Raw genomic sequence first — 15,677 nt, 5'->3', positions numbered from 1 at the left:
ATGCCTCTTCTGGGATTTACCAGTCAGTTGTGCTCTATTTACAGATAAGACAGCGGACAGATTGCCTGAGACTCAGTTATTAAGGACCCTTCAGAAACATTTGGGGTCTTGCAATAGTAGGCTTCAGTAAGCACAATTCTGCACCTATAATGTAGCTCCAGGAGTGAGCACGGCCTGGCTTGTGACAGCTGTGTGTTTGTTCCTGTCCCCAGGAGAAGGGCAGTATGGGAAGGTCTACACCTGTATCAGTGTGGACACCGGGGAGCTGATGGCTATGAAGGAGGTGAGTGGCCTGGCTCTCGAGGCCTCATAGTTAAGCCTCGGGGGGACAGCGGTTTGGTGAAGAAACTTGTATTTGCCAGACTCTTAGTGCGTAGAGCCAGCTGCGGCTTTTCCAGAGTGAGTCTAGCCAGAAGCTGCTTTTTAGCATTTATGCTGCTGGGACCCGCCAGGCAGACACACTGAGGGAACATGAGATAAACGAGTTTTACCATCCAGTGCGGGTCAGACTGGGAACACAGATAATTCCGGCACCACACAAGTATGGTAAGTGCCACCCAGAGGAGCAGCTTGGTGACAGCTTGGAGGATGGCGATAACAGTGGCTCTTACAGGGGAGAAGATAACATTTGTGATGACCTTCAGAAACAGGCAGCATTGTCACAGCTGGAGGTGGAATGGGAGAGCGGAGAATCTGAGGCAGGGTCCTTGTCAGCGATGGGGGACCTCGTGACTAGGAGTGGAGGGGGGCCGTGCAGGAAGAAAGGGGCTGGAGCTGCTGCAGCCGAGCGGCTTGGGGCGCCCTGGGCCCGTGGCGTCCGGACTGCTGGTCGCCCCGCTCCTGCACACCATGCATTTATTTCTCTTCTTCCCTGCGTGGCCCTTACCATGGCTTTTGTCACCTCGTCCAAGCTGGGTTGTAACCTCCAAGGGCAGAATCCTAGCTCCTCTTTTTATCTTGCCCAGAACCTGAACACCTGTGGTTGTTTACTGAGTGTGGAATGTTCTTCATTCAGTTTGCAGTTACGAAAACGATCCCGTTAGCTGTTAGCTTACCACATATTCATTCACTTGGAACAAGGAAGGGGAGAGAGTGTGGAAGTAAAGTCACAGACACACTGAGCATAGATAGTCCTGGGTCTGGATGGTGCAGATGTCACGCGTCAGCTTCACGGCCCTTGCACTAAGGTGGCCCTGTTTCCAGGTTGTGACAGTACGACGGTAATCAGCCGTTTGCCTTTTACAGATTCGATTTCAACCCAACGACCATAAAACCATCAAGGAAACTGCAGACGAGCTGAAAATCTTTGAAGGCATCAAGCACCCCAATCTGGTTCGGTATTTTGGTGTGGAGCTTCACAGAGTAAGCCACCTTTGGTCACACTGTTTGTGTGAGGAGCAGTGAGGGCAGATGGAGTCCTGTTCTACATCACAGGTCTTCTCATTTCAGAGCACAGTAACTTTGCCTAATTATCAGGAAATCTCCATGAGTTACACCATTTCTGCCTTCTCTCTGAAACTAGAGGAGTTCTTCCTGAAATGTAAGTTGTAGACTGTAGTCATTAACCCGGCATTAGAAAGCACTGAAACCCATCCTGCCAAGCGGAAAAGGCTCTTCTGAAACGCCCCTTACACAGCTTCTCGCTCCTTCTTTCCTTCCGTTTTTGACTGAACCACTGTCGAGTACACTGTTAGGTCACGTGGCTTTTTCTTTGATACGCATTTAAGAAACCACTGTGAAGTGAGAGGAAATGGAAACCTCCAACTCATCCTCCTCTGGTGTTTAGAAATAAACGCTTTGAGGGAGAGGATTAACTGGGAGCGTCTTGGCGGAGTATGAGCTTCCAGGGGAAGTTGGATATTGGTGGTTTTTAGTGTTTTTACACATACATTCACATTTGAAGAGGATGTGTTTCAGTACTTAATAATATATTCACAGGGCCAGCCAGCCCTGTTGGCCCTGTCTGGGACCGTACGGCTGACTTGTTTTGGACCATTGCAGACATTGATCATCTGTGATTTGGAGGCGATGTCCTTCTCGCGAGTGGCTGTACAGTCCCAGACAGCGGAGGCAGGCAGACGCTGCTGTAGCGCAGCCCGAGGCGACTGCTCTAAGCCAAGTTCAGTACTCAGGATGACAAGCGTAGCGTGCCCTTAGAAAGCAGGTTCCTCTGGGGCACGGCCTGGGGAGTTTTCCAGATTCTTCGCCTGGTGTCCGTGTAAACACGCGGCTGCCTGTGTTCCTCCCGCAGGAAGAAATGTACATCTTCATGGAGTACTGTGACGAGGGCACGTTGGAAGAGGTGTCCCGGCTGGGGCTGCAGGAGCACGTCATCCGGCTGTACTCTAAGCAGATCACCGTGGCTATCAATGTCCTCCATGAGCACGGCATAGTCCACCGGGACATTAAAGGTAACCCACTGCCCCGGCCGCCGTGGCCACACAGGCGTCTGGGCCCCAGCACGTAGTCGGTGCTCCCAGGACGCTCGTCCCTGCCCCACGCACCCTTCCTCTGCGGAAAAACAGCTTTAAATATCCTTCCACAGAGAAGCCAGTGCTGAGAAACTAAGGAGCACACATCTCCACTTTTGAGTAGCTGCATCTGCCCTGTCTTTCCGTTTGTCGTGAAGTCTGTGTCCCAGAAATGGATGTGCTATTTAAGGCTGATTGGCTGACCTTGTGTGTTTACTGGACATTCGTGACCAGAGCATGCTTCCTTTTCTCCGTGTCGGCAGCGTTGAGCTTTTATACAGGAACTTTGTGAATATGGCAGTGACAGCGAAGCAGGATGCACAGCGCTGCTGGGGGACAGGGGCACGGGAGGGCCTATTTGCACCGACTCTTCCAGCGTAGGGCTCTGCATAAGATTGATTTGTTCATGCTGATTGATTTCAAGTGCTTTCCCTCTGGCGTGAGGGGAAGCCATGCTTCTGCCCAGAGCTGCCCCTTTTGCATTTGTCTTAACCACGCCGTGGCCCTGACCGTTGTGTTGGGAGTTGTGGGGATAATTAAAGCAACAAATGATTTTTGTCTCATTGTCTAATGGACTAAAGGATTCCATTCTGTTACGTGGTCTAGGCCAGCCTGGACACGTTCGCCTCAGAATTGGCCTGACTTCCAGCCAGGCACTAGACCCAGTGTGTGTGTATGTGTGGGGGCCTGGGTTGCACCACAACCTGCGGTGGTTTGGGGGTGAGGCCAGTCTGTGCTCTCCTGGTGCCTCTCCCTGTGTCCCCTGCCCGCCCGTCCCCACCTTGCTCTGTGTCTGGGAACAGTCTGGCTGTTTGCTTAACTGGCTTTTTGCCAGGTCACAGCATGGCCCCTGTCCAGTTGCCATACTCAGTGTCTGTCCACTGTCCTGAGATGGTACCTTCGTGTCATTGGCTGTGGCCATAGAGAGACTCCCGCAGAGTCCTTGAATCAAGTCCATATCTTGTGTCCTTGTGCTGTTCTTCGTCAGTCAGCATGGCTGAGAGTGTGCCCAGGAGGACCAGCTCCAGACGGTGATGTTAGCACTGGGTGGCCCTCAGGGGACCTCCGACACTGGGGGCATGGCAGCCGTGAGGACTCCTCAGACGTCAGCTCATCCCGGGGCCACTTTAACTCCATTGGCTCCTCAGTGCTTTCCGAAGGAGGTGTCCTAGGGCACGTGATGCCAGAGTGGGGGCCGGCTGGAGTGCCGACATCTGGTGGCAAAAGGCAGAGCGGCCCTGAGCGATGAACGGCCGTCCCAGGTGCCAGCAGAGTCCAAGTCAGGCATGGACGTTCTTGTCCACGTGTGAGACAGTGACAGAACCTTTTTTCAGTCACAGTCTAAATCAGTGCACTGGGGGCTTCAGAGCCCCTGAACAGTGGTGTGTGTGTCAGTTCTCAGCACTGTGTCGCTGCCTGTCATAGGAGCTGTAATTGTCTGTAACTCTGATTTTTCAGGGACTGCCACCACAGCATTTGTTTTGAGAGGAATTTCTTTAAGTATTTCCGTGGGTTTTAATGTTAGAATTTATGTGTGTATTTGAGTTCAGAAATGATTAGTCAAAGCTGTCTGCACTGATGTTAAATTTTTTCTTGCTTTATATTACGTTTGAATAAAGCTTAAAATCTTTCTATGATAACTTGGTTAATAAAGTTTCATAAATCTTTGTATTATTTACTTTGGAGTTTATGTTGCTGTGTAAACTTGAATGTGCCCACATTGTGTTTCAGAGACTAACAACTGCTTCTTTCTTGTCAGGTGCCAATATCTTCCTTACCTCATCTGGCCTAATCAAACTGGGAGATTTCGGATGCTCTGTAAAGCTGAAAAACAATGCACAGACCATGCCCGGTGAAGTGAATAGCACCTTGGGGACAGCAGGTAGGGACTGGCGTGACTGGCCTTTGCGCTGACTCCTTGCCGCGTGCGTGGTGACTGCACCTTCCCTCAGCTCTCCTGTCGGCTTTGAGCTCACCACCGAAGGACCACGTGCGCAAACCCTAGGCTTCCGCCTGAAAGCGCTCGTCAGGTTGAGAGATGAAATCTCCCTTAAAGTTAAGGGAGGGAGGAAAGGCCTTTTGTTTTTCTTCCCAGAAAAACTCTCTTTGTGTTCACACTGGGTATGTTACAATCATTCTAGTCGAAGCAACATGAGCAGTAGTTACTTGTTGATTGTTTAGTGTCATCCTCCTTTGCAGGTTAAATTGTTTATTTTCATTATGAATACACTTTATTTAAAGATTTGCACATTCAAAAATTGTCTTTCAGAAGATAACTCGGCCCCTAAAATGTCCATTCAAGAAATTGATTTGAAATATCTATTTTCAAGTTACAGTATTTCCTATACTGTAGGAAATTAGTATGTAATTTGGAGACAGTTTCTCCCCTCAACGTACTAGTTGTTTCTTCTATGTAGGATATTATATTATTGCTGGGCTCTGTGATATGGTGCTGTGTGATAACCCATCCCTGTCTCCGTATCTGCGACTTTTAAAGCATACATGGCTCCCGAAGTCATCACTCGTGCGAAAGGAGAAGGCCACGGGCGTGCGGCCGACATCTGGAGTCTGGGCTGTGTTGTCATAGAGATGGTGACTGGCAAGGTGAGCAGAGCCACACCTGGAGGAGGAATTTCAGCAGGGCGTCTTCTGTTACCAGGGCAGTAATTGTGGCTTTATTATCGTAAATACTGTGCACATTTTCTGCTAAATAGAGAACATGGCCAGAGATGAAAAATGTGACCTGTTAAAGATACAGTAAGGTTAAGACATGTGACAACTAGGAACCCAATATTTATAAGACAACTCTTATAAGTGAATAAAGACATAAAGCTTGAATTAACACGTTGCATACGGATCACGAGAATCTTCACGAGGGATTTAAACCCCGCCGTACACAACGTGTTAAAACATGGAGAAGCAAGCAGCTACAAAAAGAAAGATGAAGTTGAAAGTTATGTCCACACAAGAACTGGCACATGAATGAATGCCTCTGTCAGCTTCTTTCATAATTGCCCAAACTTAGAAGTCACCGAGGAACATTGTGCAGCAATAAGAAGAAATGCGCTCTCGAGCCATGGACCGATGTAGAGGAACCCTCAAAGCACACTGCTGAGTGAAAGAAGCCAACCTGAAAAGGCCACATGCTGCTTGATTTTAATTACATGACATTCCGGAGTTGAGAAAACTTGCAAGGCAGTGAATTGCCAGGGGCTGCAGGAGAGGAAGGGAAGGACGGGTGGGCAGAGCACCAGGACTTTAGGGCCATGAAACTGGTCTGTGTGATAGTGTATCTGAAAACCCCCCAAATTGATCTTCTAATGAAGGTACAACTAATTAACAGTTACGCAAATGTGTGCGTGTGTGTGTGTGTGTGTGTAGCATCATTTATAAAGCAAAAAAGTTCAAAACCTCTTAAGTTGTTATTAGTAGGAAATTAATATACAGCTATTCCTTGCAGCTGTGAAAAAGACCACACACACATAGGGGCTCAAAAAATATTAGCTACTATTCCTTCTATTAGCAGTAACGTAGAAAGATGGCCATGATATCTGTTATTTCAGTCAATCTATGCGTCAGAGAAAGAACAAGTTCTCATGTTGAAGAAAATATACTGTAATAACTAAGCAATGGTACACAAATTAGAATGCCATGCAAACTTAATTCTTTCTCCCATGAATCTCATTTTCCCTGTGAGAATAAAATAATCTAAGTTTTATAGTAGTAAAATTTGATGCTTGCTATTCAGTAAGGTATCATATTACACATCCTTATAACTGTTGAATTTTGTTTTATTGACACTGTCATACCATTTTGTATATTGCATTTTTAATTTGCATGATGTAGTGTCTGGATAATGGGGACTAACAGAACTTCCAAATGGGGTAAGTAGATATGGCAGCCACCACCTGGCCATGTAAATAAAGTTTTATTGGCTGTTGGTCACACCCATTCATTTACATATTGTCTAGGCTGCTTTCACACTATCATGGGAGAATGGAATAGTTGTGGCAGAGACTATATGGCCCACAAGCCTAAAATATTTACTGTTTGACCCTTTAGGGAAAAGTTTGCCTGTTATGTATGAATATTGGAATGCCTAAAAAGAGATTGGGAAGTTGCATGTTTTTTTACGACCATGTAGGATTAAAACCTGCTTTTTTCTCTCTCTTCAGAGGCCGTGGCATGAATATGAACACAACTTTCAGATTATGTATAAAGTGGGAATGGGGCATAAACCGCCGATCCCGGAAAGGTTGAGCCCGGAAGGGAAGGACTTCCTGTGTCACTGCCTGGAGAGCGAGCCCAGGATGAGGTGGTCCGCCAGCCAGCTGCTCGACCATTCCTTCGTCAAGGTTTGCAGACTGCGGGGCGGTCTTTTCCATGTGTGGGATCTGTTTGCGTCTGGCTCTCCAGGACATTCAGGAATTTAAATAGGAAATATCTGTATCGATATCTGAAATGTAAGGGACGAAATGTGTTAGGCCTGGCAGTTTAGTATCTGATTTTTTTTCGGAAACTGTTCTTGGAGGTTGTCTTGCTTGATCCCTTTTGGTGATGTGTTTGAGGTGCCCTTGGGGCTGTTACATGGAATTTTAAATGGGACTGGATGAAAGACATAGCTTTTCCTGTGGGTACAGGGTCCGCAGTGAGCAAGCATCGTGTTAAAGCTGTGGTGGTGGGGTGGAGGCCGTGTTGTAGACTCACTGTGTGGGAGGGGTCGGCCAGGTCAGGAAGGCGGAGGGGGCAGGGCAGACAGAAGTGAAGGGCATGGAAAGGCTCCTGACTACGAGTGTAAAACAGCCAAGGCAGTGTGTGTAGGCAGATGTGATGGAGCACAGGGTGTGAAAGCGCAGACGGCAGCGGGCAGGAAGCACACGGAGGAGCTTCAGTTATGCTGTGAGCGTTACAGGTGAAATCGTGTTTTAGGTTGATCACTCTGGAGGCAGGAGCTGGTTAGGAAGCTGCTGGGACAGCTTGGGTTGGGGGTGGAGGTCAGGGGTGACTCCTCGGAGACATTTAGGGCTTGAAGTGGCCATGACTGAGGAATGATTGGACATGAAAGGTGAGTGAAGGGGAGAAGTCTCGCTTGGCTCCCAGACTCCTGGCTTGGTCATCGAGTTACAGGAATTCCATTCAGTGAGATAGGTGAAGAGGCAGCTGGCTGAGGGTTGGGTCGGAGATGGTGGTTACCTCTTTGGTAGATTAAGTTTGAGGTGTGTTTGGAACACGTGGTTGGGGATTTCAGATGGGCATTTGGATATTTGGGCTGGCACTTGGGAGAGAATCTGGGTGATAAAGATTTGGGAGACAAACATGTTACCAGGAGGATATCGCGAGAACTGGAATGAGGGCGGAACCTGCAGAACACCTGTGGGGAAGGCCCTGCAGCGGCTCCTGAATAAGGACAGGGAGGCACAGCAGAGTGGGGTGACATTGCTCCTGGGGGACTGAAACTAAGGCCCCAGCAGCTGGATCTGCTGCTAAATAAAAATGTATTTCTTCATTGTAAAGTCTGTGAACAATTTATATTGACTTGCTATTGTGTAAATGCAGACTTCAGAGTGCTTTCAGTAGTCAGTTCACAGAGCAGTAAGTCAGCACTGACATCCCATCGCACCAACCAAGCCTTCCCGCTGTGCCAGACAGCGCTGGGGACATCCCGAGGCGTCGGTGGTGGGTCACCTGTGTCCTGTGTGTGAGCCGGCCTCAGCGCTCTCCTCCCGCCCGCAGGTCTGCACAGATGAAGAATGAAGCTGGGCGGCCCGTGCCTCGTAGGCGTGTGCTCGGAAGTTCCCTTAATCACTACTGTATGTAATATTTACATGAAGACTGACTGCTGAGACGCAGTATAAGCCTTTGTGACCCTCTAAGACTGAAGACTGCACAGGTGACCCGCGTCACTGTTCCTGCTGCTCCTGGTGGTTTGACCTGGCACAGGGCCCTTCTGAGCGACAGTCTCCACGAGGTAAAGAAGCTGCATGTTAAGTGCCATTACTACTGTACACGGACCATCGCCTCTGTCATCCGTGTCTCACGTGACGGAGAACCGTGGCATCGGTGTAGGACTTTTGACCTTCCTGGTTCAAAAGCAGTTGTAGTGTTATCAGGCGTCCTGGGCCTTGTGATCTCCTGTTTGTCGAGCGCACTGACTGTGAAAAACCTTACCTTTTGTTGTTGTTGGCAAGTCACAGGTTTGTTTTGCAAAAGGCTGATTAATGAAATTTAAGAAAAGGTTCTTTTTTCAATAAATGGTTTATTTTAGGAAAGTGTAGTTACATTGTCTTTTAATGGCTGTCAGTTTCAGAGCCAACATGACGATCTGATCCACAGGCGTGTCATTTTCACTTCTGTGTTCCTCCACAGAAGGGGCTCCATCAGGGGGTGAAGACGGGCTCTGGGTATGGGCTTCTTCCAGGGTCCAGGGCTCTTTGTCCACAGGGAGAGAGAAACGCAACACCACTGGGCATGAAGAGGGCTTCGAAATGATTGCTTGTTAACCAGTACGTTTATAACGTAAGAGTTTAAGCCTCGTTGTCACACACTGGGGGCTGTTTATTTTTACACCAAGATGTGTAAGTGCTAGGTCAGTGTAAATACTGCTGAATAATTTCTTGACAAGAAAGCAGCTTTTCAGAATGTAAATATGTCAGCAGTTAGTTTCCTAAAATAGCCCCAATTATATGTCATTGGTGGTGGTCTTTAATTTCTTTTTGCTATTAAATTTTTTTAAAGATTGATCTTAAAGTTTCTTGAAATCTCTTTAGAAGATTGTTGACTTACTCCCTACACATAGCAGCTGACGCTGGACAGATAGCTTCTGTATTCACCTTCTTCTTGCCAAGAAACTCATGTCCAGAGATGGGTGGCATCACAGAAGGATTTCTACAAACACATAGCTTTTTTTTTTTTTAAATTTCAGTTTTTAAAAATAACTTTTGAGGTATAATTTATGTAATGTTTGAAGTGTATCATTCAGTGATTTTTAGTCTAGTTACATAGTTGTACAACCATCTCCACAGTCTGTCTTGGAATGTTTCCGTTACCCTCCTATCCCCCCAAAAAATCTCACGTGCATTTGCAGTCACTTCCCATCCCCACCCCAGCCTTAGGCACCCACTAAGCTATGTCGTCACCATGTTCTACCTGTTCTGGACATTTCATGTCAATAGAATTTTACAATATGTGGTCTTTTGTGTCCGGCTTCTTCACTTGGTGTCATATGTCTGAGGCTTCTCCCTGCTGTAGCGAGTATCAGTACTCCATTCCCTTTCATTGCTGAGTACTTTTCCAGTGGATGGATGTGCCCTGCGTTTTATTTAATCATTTACTAGTTCGACTTTTGGGGCATGACGAAAATGCTGCTCTGAATACTCCCACACAGGTCTTTGCGTGGACGTGTGTTTTCATTTCTCTTGGGAGTAGAACTGCTGTGTCCACAGTCAACATTTTGAGAAACCGCCAAACCGTTTGCAAAGTGGCTGTCCCACCTTACATCGCCTCGAGTGACACGCAAGGGCCCTGGCTTCTCACGCCCTGGCCAGTGCTTACACTGTCTTGCTCTTTGATGAGAGCTATTCTGGTGCCTGGGAGCTGGTACTGTGATGTGGTTTCGAGCTGCATTGATGGCCCTGACGGCAGGCATGATTCTGGTGCTGGTGGGCCATTCATTTATCTTCTACGGAGAGATGTTTGTTGGAATCTTTTGCCCATATTTTAGTTGCCTTATTTGTTTTACTATCGAGTTGTAAGAGGATTTTGTATATTCTGGGTACAAGTCCTTTACTGGGCATATGACTTGCAAATATTTTTTTCTCCCGGTTTTTGGCTTGCTTGTCTCTTTACTTTCTTAATGGTGTCTTTTGAAGCCCAAAATTTCAAAATTTTGACGTCTGGTTGATCAACTTGTGCTTATTATACGTGCTCTTGGTATTGTAGCTAAGAAATTATTGCCAGACCCCTGGTCGTAAAGATTTACACGTGTGTTTTCTTCTAAGAGTTTTTAGTTTCAGCTCTTACATTTAGATCTAACATCTGGTTTTAGTTAATTTCTGGGTGTATCATGTCAGACGAGGATTCACTGTTTGCCGGGAGCAACTCCTTCCCCAACGTCAAGTGCGGACAGAACAAAGAAGTGAACGCGGAGCTGCCCCGTGCGCCCCGGCCACCCTGCCGCCCGGCCCACAGGGGCCTGTGCACCCTCCCTTTGGCCTCGGGCGCACTCGGCTCACTCTGGGCGCTGCCGTCCGGCAGGGCACGGGCTCCGCGCATCTGGGCTGTACCTCGTGTGCACGTTAAGTCTCAGCCCTGACTATTCCCTCAACTCTCCGTGTTCTCCACCCCCTCCTTCCTTCATTTGCAAACACAGATTCTGAAACCCCACTGATGACTTTTCTTAATTTCCTAGAATATTTGGCACAGATCTGGCTAGAACTAGCATATGGACTGTAAGAAGAGAAAGTGCATTTTGTGGAATTGAATTCATTTCCAAAACCCAAAGGGATTATCATTCAGTAGCCCTAGCTTTGTATTTGCACTACTCACTTCCTTAAAATTCAACAGAACAGAGGTACCAGACATTTCAAAAATATCTAGTCACTCAGCATGTGAAACAAGACTGTGCCTTTGTATGAAAAGATACATTGAAGGCAAAAGTTGTATGCGTCTTCCTCAGTGGGAAGCTTTTTTAACACAGCCCTAGCAGATAATTTCTAGATGTGGAACAATCTAAGTAGGTGCTTAACAGATGCCTCTTCATGAATTCACAACCTTATGTTGGTCCAGGACGAGGCTGCGGGCGGACGAATGCCGTCCGTGCCTGGCATTTGGGAACTCAAACTTCACAGTGTTGGCTCTACATACAGTACTGGGTTTTATTTTGGCTTAATTTTGCTTAAGAAAGGTTGTTATATTTACTTTAGGAAAGGGAACCAAAAGAAGACAATGGAAATTGGTGACTAAAACCTCTAAATCTTTCCCCTTCAGTCAGTCTTCACTGAGTGTCCGCTGTGACAGGTACAGCTGGAGGTGGCCCAGGATCCCATCCCTGCCCCCGTATAGGTGACACCCTCAGAAGGACACAGAATACCCCATTCTGGTGAAATTTTTGTATTCTGCTGTTTCTGACAGAATAATGGTAATTTCAGATAGTTGAATATTGTAAGCAGATACCAGTTGGTGACAAATGCTGTGACTAGTAGTGAGTGTCACCGGCCAAGAGAAGCAGGAACACATGCCTTGCCCTCTGCCCTCCTCTCAAGCTGCACGTCTGGTGCTTTGCGACCCTGTTGTAATAGGACAGGAAGCCTCAAAACATCTGAAGTGCTTGGTTTTCATTTAAATTCGTTGGAAAACTCTGGAAGTGCTCAAACCCAAGGCTGCGGGAGTGTGTGACACTGGGACGTGTGTTAGAGGGATCCGGTGTCCCCTCATTCATGGCTGGTGGCCCCGGTGCCGTGCTGGCTGGGGACTCGGTGATGACAGCCCCTCAGCCTTGTGTGTGGTCAGTTGGAGGGCGGAGGGACGACGTGGGGAGACGGCTCGCCTTACGCTCTTGCCCAGCATGTTCATGAAGGAGGTCAGAGCCTCACTCATCTGGCAAAAGAAATCTTTTAAAACGTTTTTTCAGTTACACCTCTGAAGGTATTTTAGGAAATCACCATACTATGATGCCACCAATTCCTAATCCATCCAGGCGGCCACCGTGTTTTGATATAGATGGGAAGAGTCCAGAAAAGAGGGAAGTTCAGCAGCTGGCCCGCCGTCCCTAACTGATGCTTTGGCAGAGGCAGAGTGGTCCTGAGTCTTAACACGGGGGAGGGGACTGCTGCAGCGTTCAGTGTGTGCAACCAAAGCCATTGTCTGAAGAGTCACTGACATACCTTCCCATTTCACAAAGGCAGCAGTTCAAGGCCCCCTGATGGGGGAGGGGAGGAAGAACACGTGTGTCCTGGCCCAGAGGACACGGGAAAGCAGCTCGTGCCCCCAGACTCTCTCAGCTGACGCAGTCCTGGTCTCTCATCACAGCAGCAGAACCCCTTTCGTGTGGAGGAAGAGTATTTATCAGAACAAGAGCCAGGAGTATGAACGGGCTGAGCCCCTCAGTGGTCCCGGCGTGCAGCGGCTGTACCCATTGCGCTGCCAGGACTGAGATGGCTGTGGGGACGAGGCCGCCAACACGTTGCCGGTGAATGTGCTGTAAGCGCTGCTCGTTCAGTAAACAGGACGTGAGAACTGCGTCCACCGAGGCATTGCAAGGTGCAGTTGCTGAAGGAGGGGAAACGCTGATACGTAGCTGGACGCCTGGCACAGACACTGGCGCGTGCCCTTCCTGGTGGCTCTGGGGATGTGATGGTGTGCGGCCCTCTGCAGACAGGCGGGCACAGCTGTGGCCATGTTGCCTCCGTGGTCTTTGGAGCATGAGGCAGGTCGTGGCCCTGGCGCTCCTGCGGGCTCAGGCACCGCTGCCCCCAGTGTGTGTTCTCCATTTAGCAAATGTGGGAAAAGTCCGACCCGTGCATCACAGAAAGCTGGATTAGGCCTCTTGCTTGAGCATGGAACAGGGACCGCCGAGAATGTCCCAATACCTTTCTTCCCACTGTTGTCCATGGTTACGGATTGGTTCCAACGCCTCTGCAAAGCTGGTCTGTTTTGCTTGGGGACCAGCCAGAGCACCGTTCCCCTCCACAGGGGGAGAGAAAGCAGAAGCGGCCGGGGCCCCCTTTTCTGTCCGTCCATCTACAACTACATTTTGGCTGGACAGTTAATTATCATAGACTTTTACCACTTATGACCATATTAGAAAAACACTTTTAAATTTTAAATACCTGTAGCTGCTTTTACAAGGTTTGGCATGCATGCATTCGGCAAATACAGCAGTCGAGAGATATTCCAGTACTAGCACATGAGCCCATGAAAAGGCTGTGTTCTCCCGACCACGTACTTGCAGGGACAGGTGACGTCCCTGAGCACACTGGCTCCCCGAGGCCACACCAACGCGGCGGCCACAGGGTCAGTCCACACGCACAGGCTGCAGGCGGTGCCTCAGCTGCTTGGTGCTTCTTAATGAAGGAAGTCACTGTGTGGGCTTGGTTTCCTGGAGGAAACACATTAAATAAACTCCGTGTCCCCAAGCTGCGGGGACATCTAGGACGCCACCACATTGCTGTCCAATCGCAGTAAAACTTTATGCTTGTCTCCTCCCCCCTGGGTGTCAGCTGGGCTGCTCTGAGCTCTGAGATGCGATGTTAGGACTGAGGGAATCTCTGAGGTTCAGGGATGCGGGAGGAACGAGGGGTCTTTCCGGGGTACCGTGCCGTCTCTGCCATTGTGGCAACAGAAGGAAAAGCAGGTCCACACGCCCAGCAAGACGTTACTTCATGGCAGGGCCAAACAGCTGATACAGATGTCAGGATCCCCCCCCAGCATCCCATGTTCTCTCGTTTTCTCAGGCAATTTGTAAAAAGGGCACTGATTTGCTCTTTCCCAGAGAATGTTTCACCCGCCTTCCTCCAACCTGGACCTGAGGCACAGCTGAGCGGCTGTGGGTGTTTCCTTGTTATGTTTTCTGTTTGGTCCAGAGCTGAACAAAACTATTAAATGTCTATAGACCCCTTTTACGTTTCAGGGAGCGGGTGTGTGGGGGGTTGTCATTAGAGATCGCCACCATATTGAATGGGAAGAGGACAGAAAAAGGACACGTTTTTGGACACGTTAGTACAATTTCTGAGTATTTTTGGGAAGTAGCAACATGGAGGCAACTTTTTAATCTTTCATTCCTTATTCGTGTAGTGCCTTAAGATTCCTAACGTGTGCTTACACGTGCTGCCTCGTTTACTGGAAGCCCCTGAAGTAGGCGTTCTCCTCCCCATGTTACAGACGGGGACACTGGGACTCCAGAGGTAAAATGGCTCGGCCAAGGTCTTTCAGTGAATCAGCTGCAGAGTTCCGTGAGGGGGAAGTGCAGCTCAGAACGTGCCCAAAACTTCCAACTGCTCCACTCAGGCGCCCGGCCACACGGGGGCCCCACACCCAGGCGCGGCCGACACAGGAACGCACACCGGTGCTGCTCCAGGAGCCACTCGTGCCTGAGGTGACTGCCGGCTTATGCCCACGAATCTGTCCTGTGTGTTTTGTGGGAAGGCTGCCTTTGAAACCGGCACGTGGCTTTACACAGGGTGTCAAATGCATGGCCATCAACCCTGCGCTCAGCAACGCTAGCAAGGGGCACCTCGGGCCCTGGCCTCACCGGTACTCCCTGCCCACACTGAGCCAGAAGATGTTCCCCTTTCACTTCTGCAGATTTGAATCAGTGACACACGACTCATGTATCAAAGCAGAGCCTCTCTCGAGTTCTTCCATCACTCCTTGGCGTCTCTAGTTGGGTTGTGCTTGGTAAACACTCAGGACTAAGTGCTCAAACAGGAGAGCATGATTCTGGATAGAACGTGCCTCTCTGTACGGTTCGGACAAGTTCTGTGTGGACAGTCCGTGCCTTCTACAGCCCCTCGGCCAGGCCTGCGGTGGGCGCACGTGCCAGGAAGGAAGACGCGGCCTGTCAGCGCTCACGCTCGTAAGTACCGTGAGCCCACGTGCCAGTGCGTCTCGGCCTGAGAGGACGTACTGTCCAGTCGCTAACTGTTCTCTGGAAATACGAGTGCTTTTTTTCCCTCGTGGGTTTGCGTTCGGCATCTGTTGATTGGCCACAGTTTGCAGGAGTCCTGTGTGTGGCCCATTCTCCAAAGGCCACATGCCAAGGAGCAGCATGAAGGTCTGGGCTTCCAGAAGGAAAGCCGAAGCCCAGGGGCTCCTCGTACCCCGCTGTTGGCTCCACTCTGAGCCTGCCTGGTGTTTTTATAAAGTGAGCCTGCATTATGTGGGGGACCCAGTTTCCGCTTGCTACTGAGATGAACAGGGGATGAAAAATCGTCTCTCAGATCACGACAGAATGGCCAGCCTTCATGTTTATGTTTAAGATCAGTTTCTTCAGGGAGTTGGGCACCCCTTCAAGACTCAGGCCAGGCAGACTCCACTGCAGAGAGACTGGGGAAACCAAAGCAGCCTTCCAAGAGGCCTTGTCGCTGGGTCCCACAGACGCACTCAGCACCTGCGTTTTCCTTAAACAAATGCTCACGGGCTCTGCATCGTGTCTGCTGCCAGGAGTGGTCATCAGGGTGGCATATCCCCCCCCAGGAGCTGCCCCTGCCA

At 49.2% G+C, this 15,677-nt stretch overlaps 1 protein-coding gene across 6 annotated transcripts in view; it reads left to right on the top strand.

Moving 5' to 3' along the window:
* The window catches only part of MAP3K4 (mitogen-activated protein kinase kinase kinase 4), an 84,236-nt gene extending 75,491 nt beyond the window's left edge, over positions 1-8,745 (top strand). For 4 of the 6 annotated variants that reach the window (XM_074333786.2, XM_074333784.2, XM_074333785.2 and 1 more), the window contains 7 exons: positions 213-283; positions 1,246-1,362; positions 2,252-2,411; positions 4,231-4,353; positions 4,969-5,075; positions 6,647-6,826; positions 8,205-8,745. In XM_074333786.2, the coding sequence (XP_074189887.2) occupies positions 213-283; positions 1,246-1,362; positions 2,252-2,411; positions 4,231-4,353; positions 4,969-5,075; positions 6,647-6,826; positions 8,205-8,225 (779 nt within the window). In that variant the 3' untranslated portion in view covers positions 8,226-8,745. Of the gene's footprint in view, positions 1-212; positions 284-1,245; positions 1,363-1,449; positions 1,541-2,251; positions 2,412-4,230; positions 4,354-4,968; positions 5,076-6,646; positions 6,827-8,204 lie in introns of those variants that run through there. The other 2 variants (XR_016020028.1, XM_088795218.1) reach the window with 2 other exon arrangements.
* Positions 8,746-15,677: the final 6,932 nt, after the last annotated feature.

The sequence above is a fragment of the Rhinolophus sinicus genome, chromosome 2, assembly GCF_057876585.1.
Source record: "Rhinolophus sinicus isolate RSI-liver-muscle chromosome 2, RSI-T2T, whole genome shotgun sequence".
Taxonomy (NCBI): Eukaryota; Metazoa; Chordata; class Mammalia; order Chiroptera; family Rhinolophidae; genus Rhinolophus; species Rhinolophus sinicus.
Note: the sequence above shows the minus strand (reverse complement) of the source record. Positions and strands in the feature narration are given on the sequence as shown.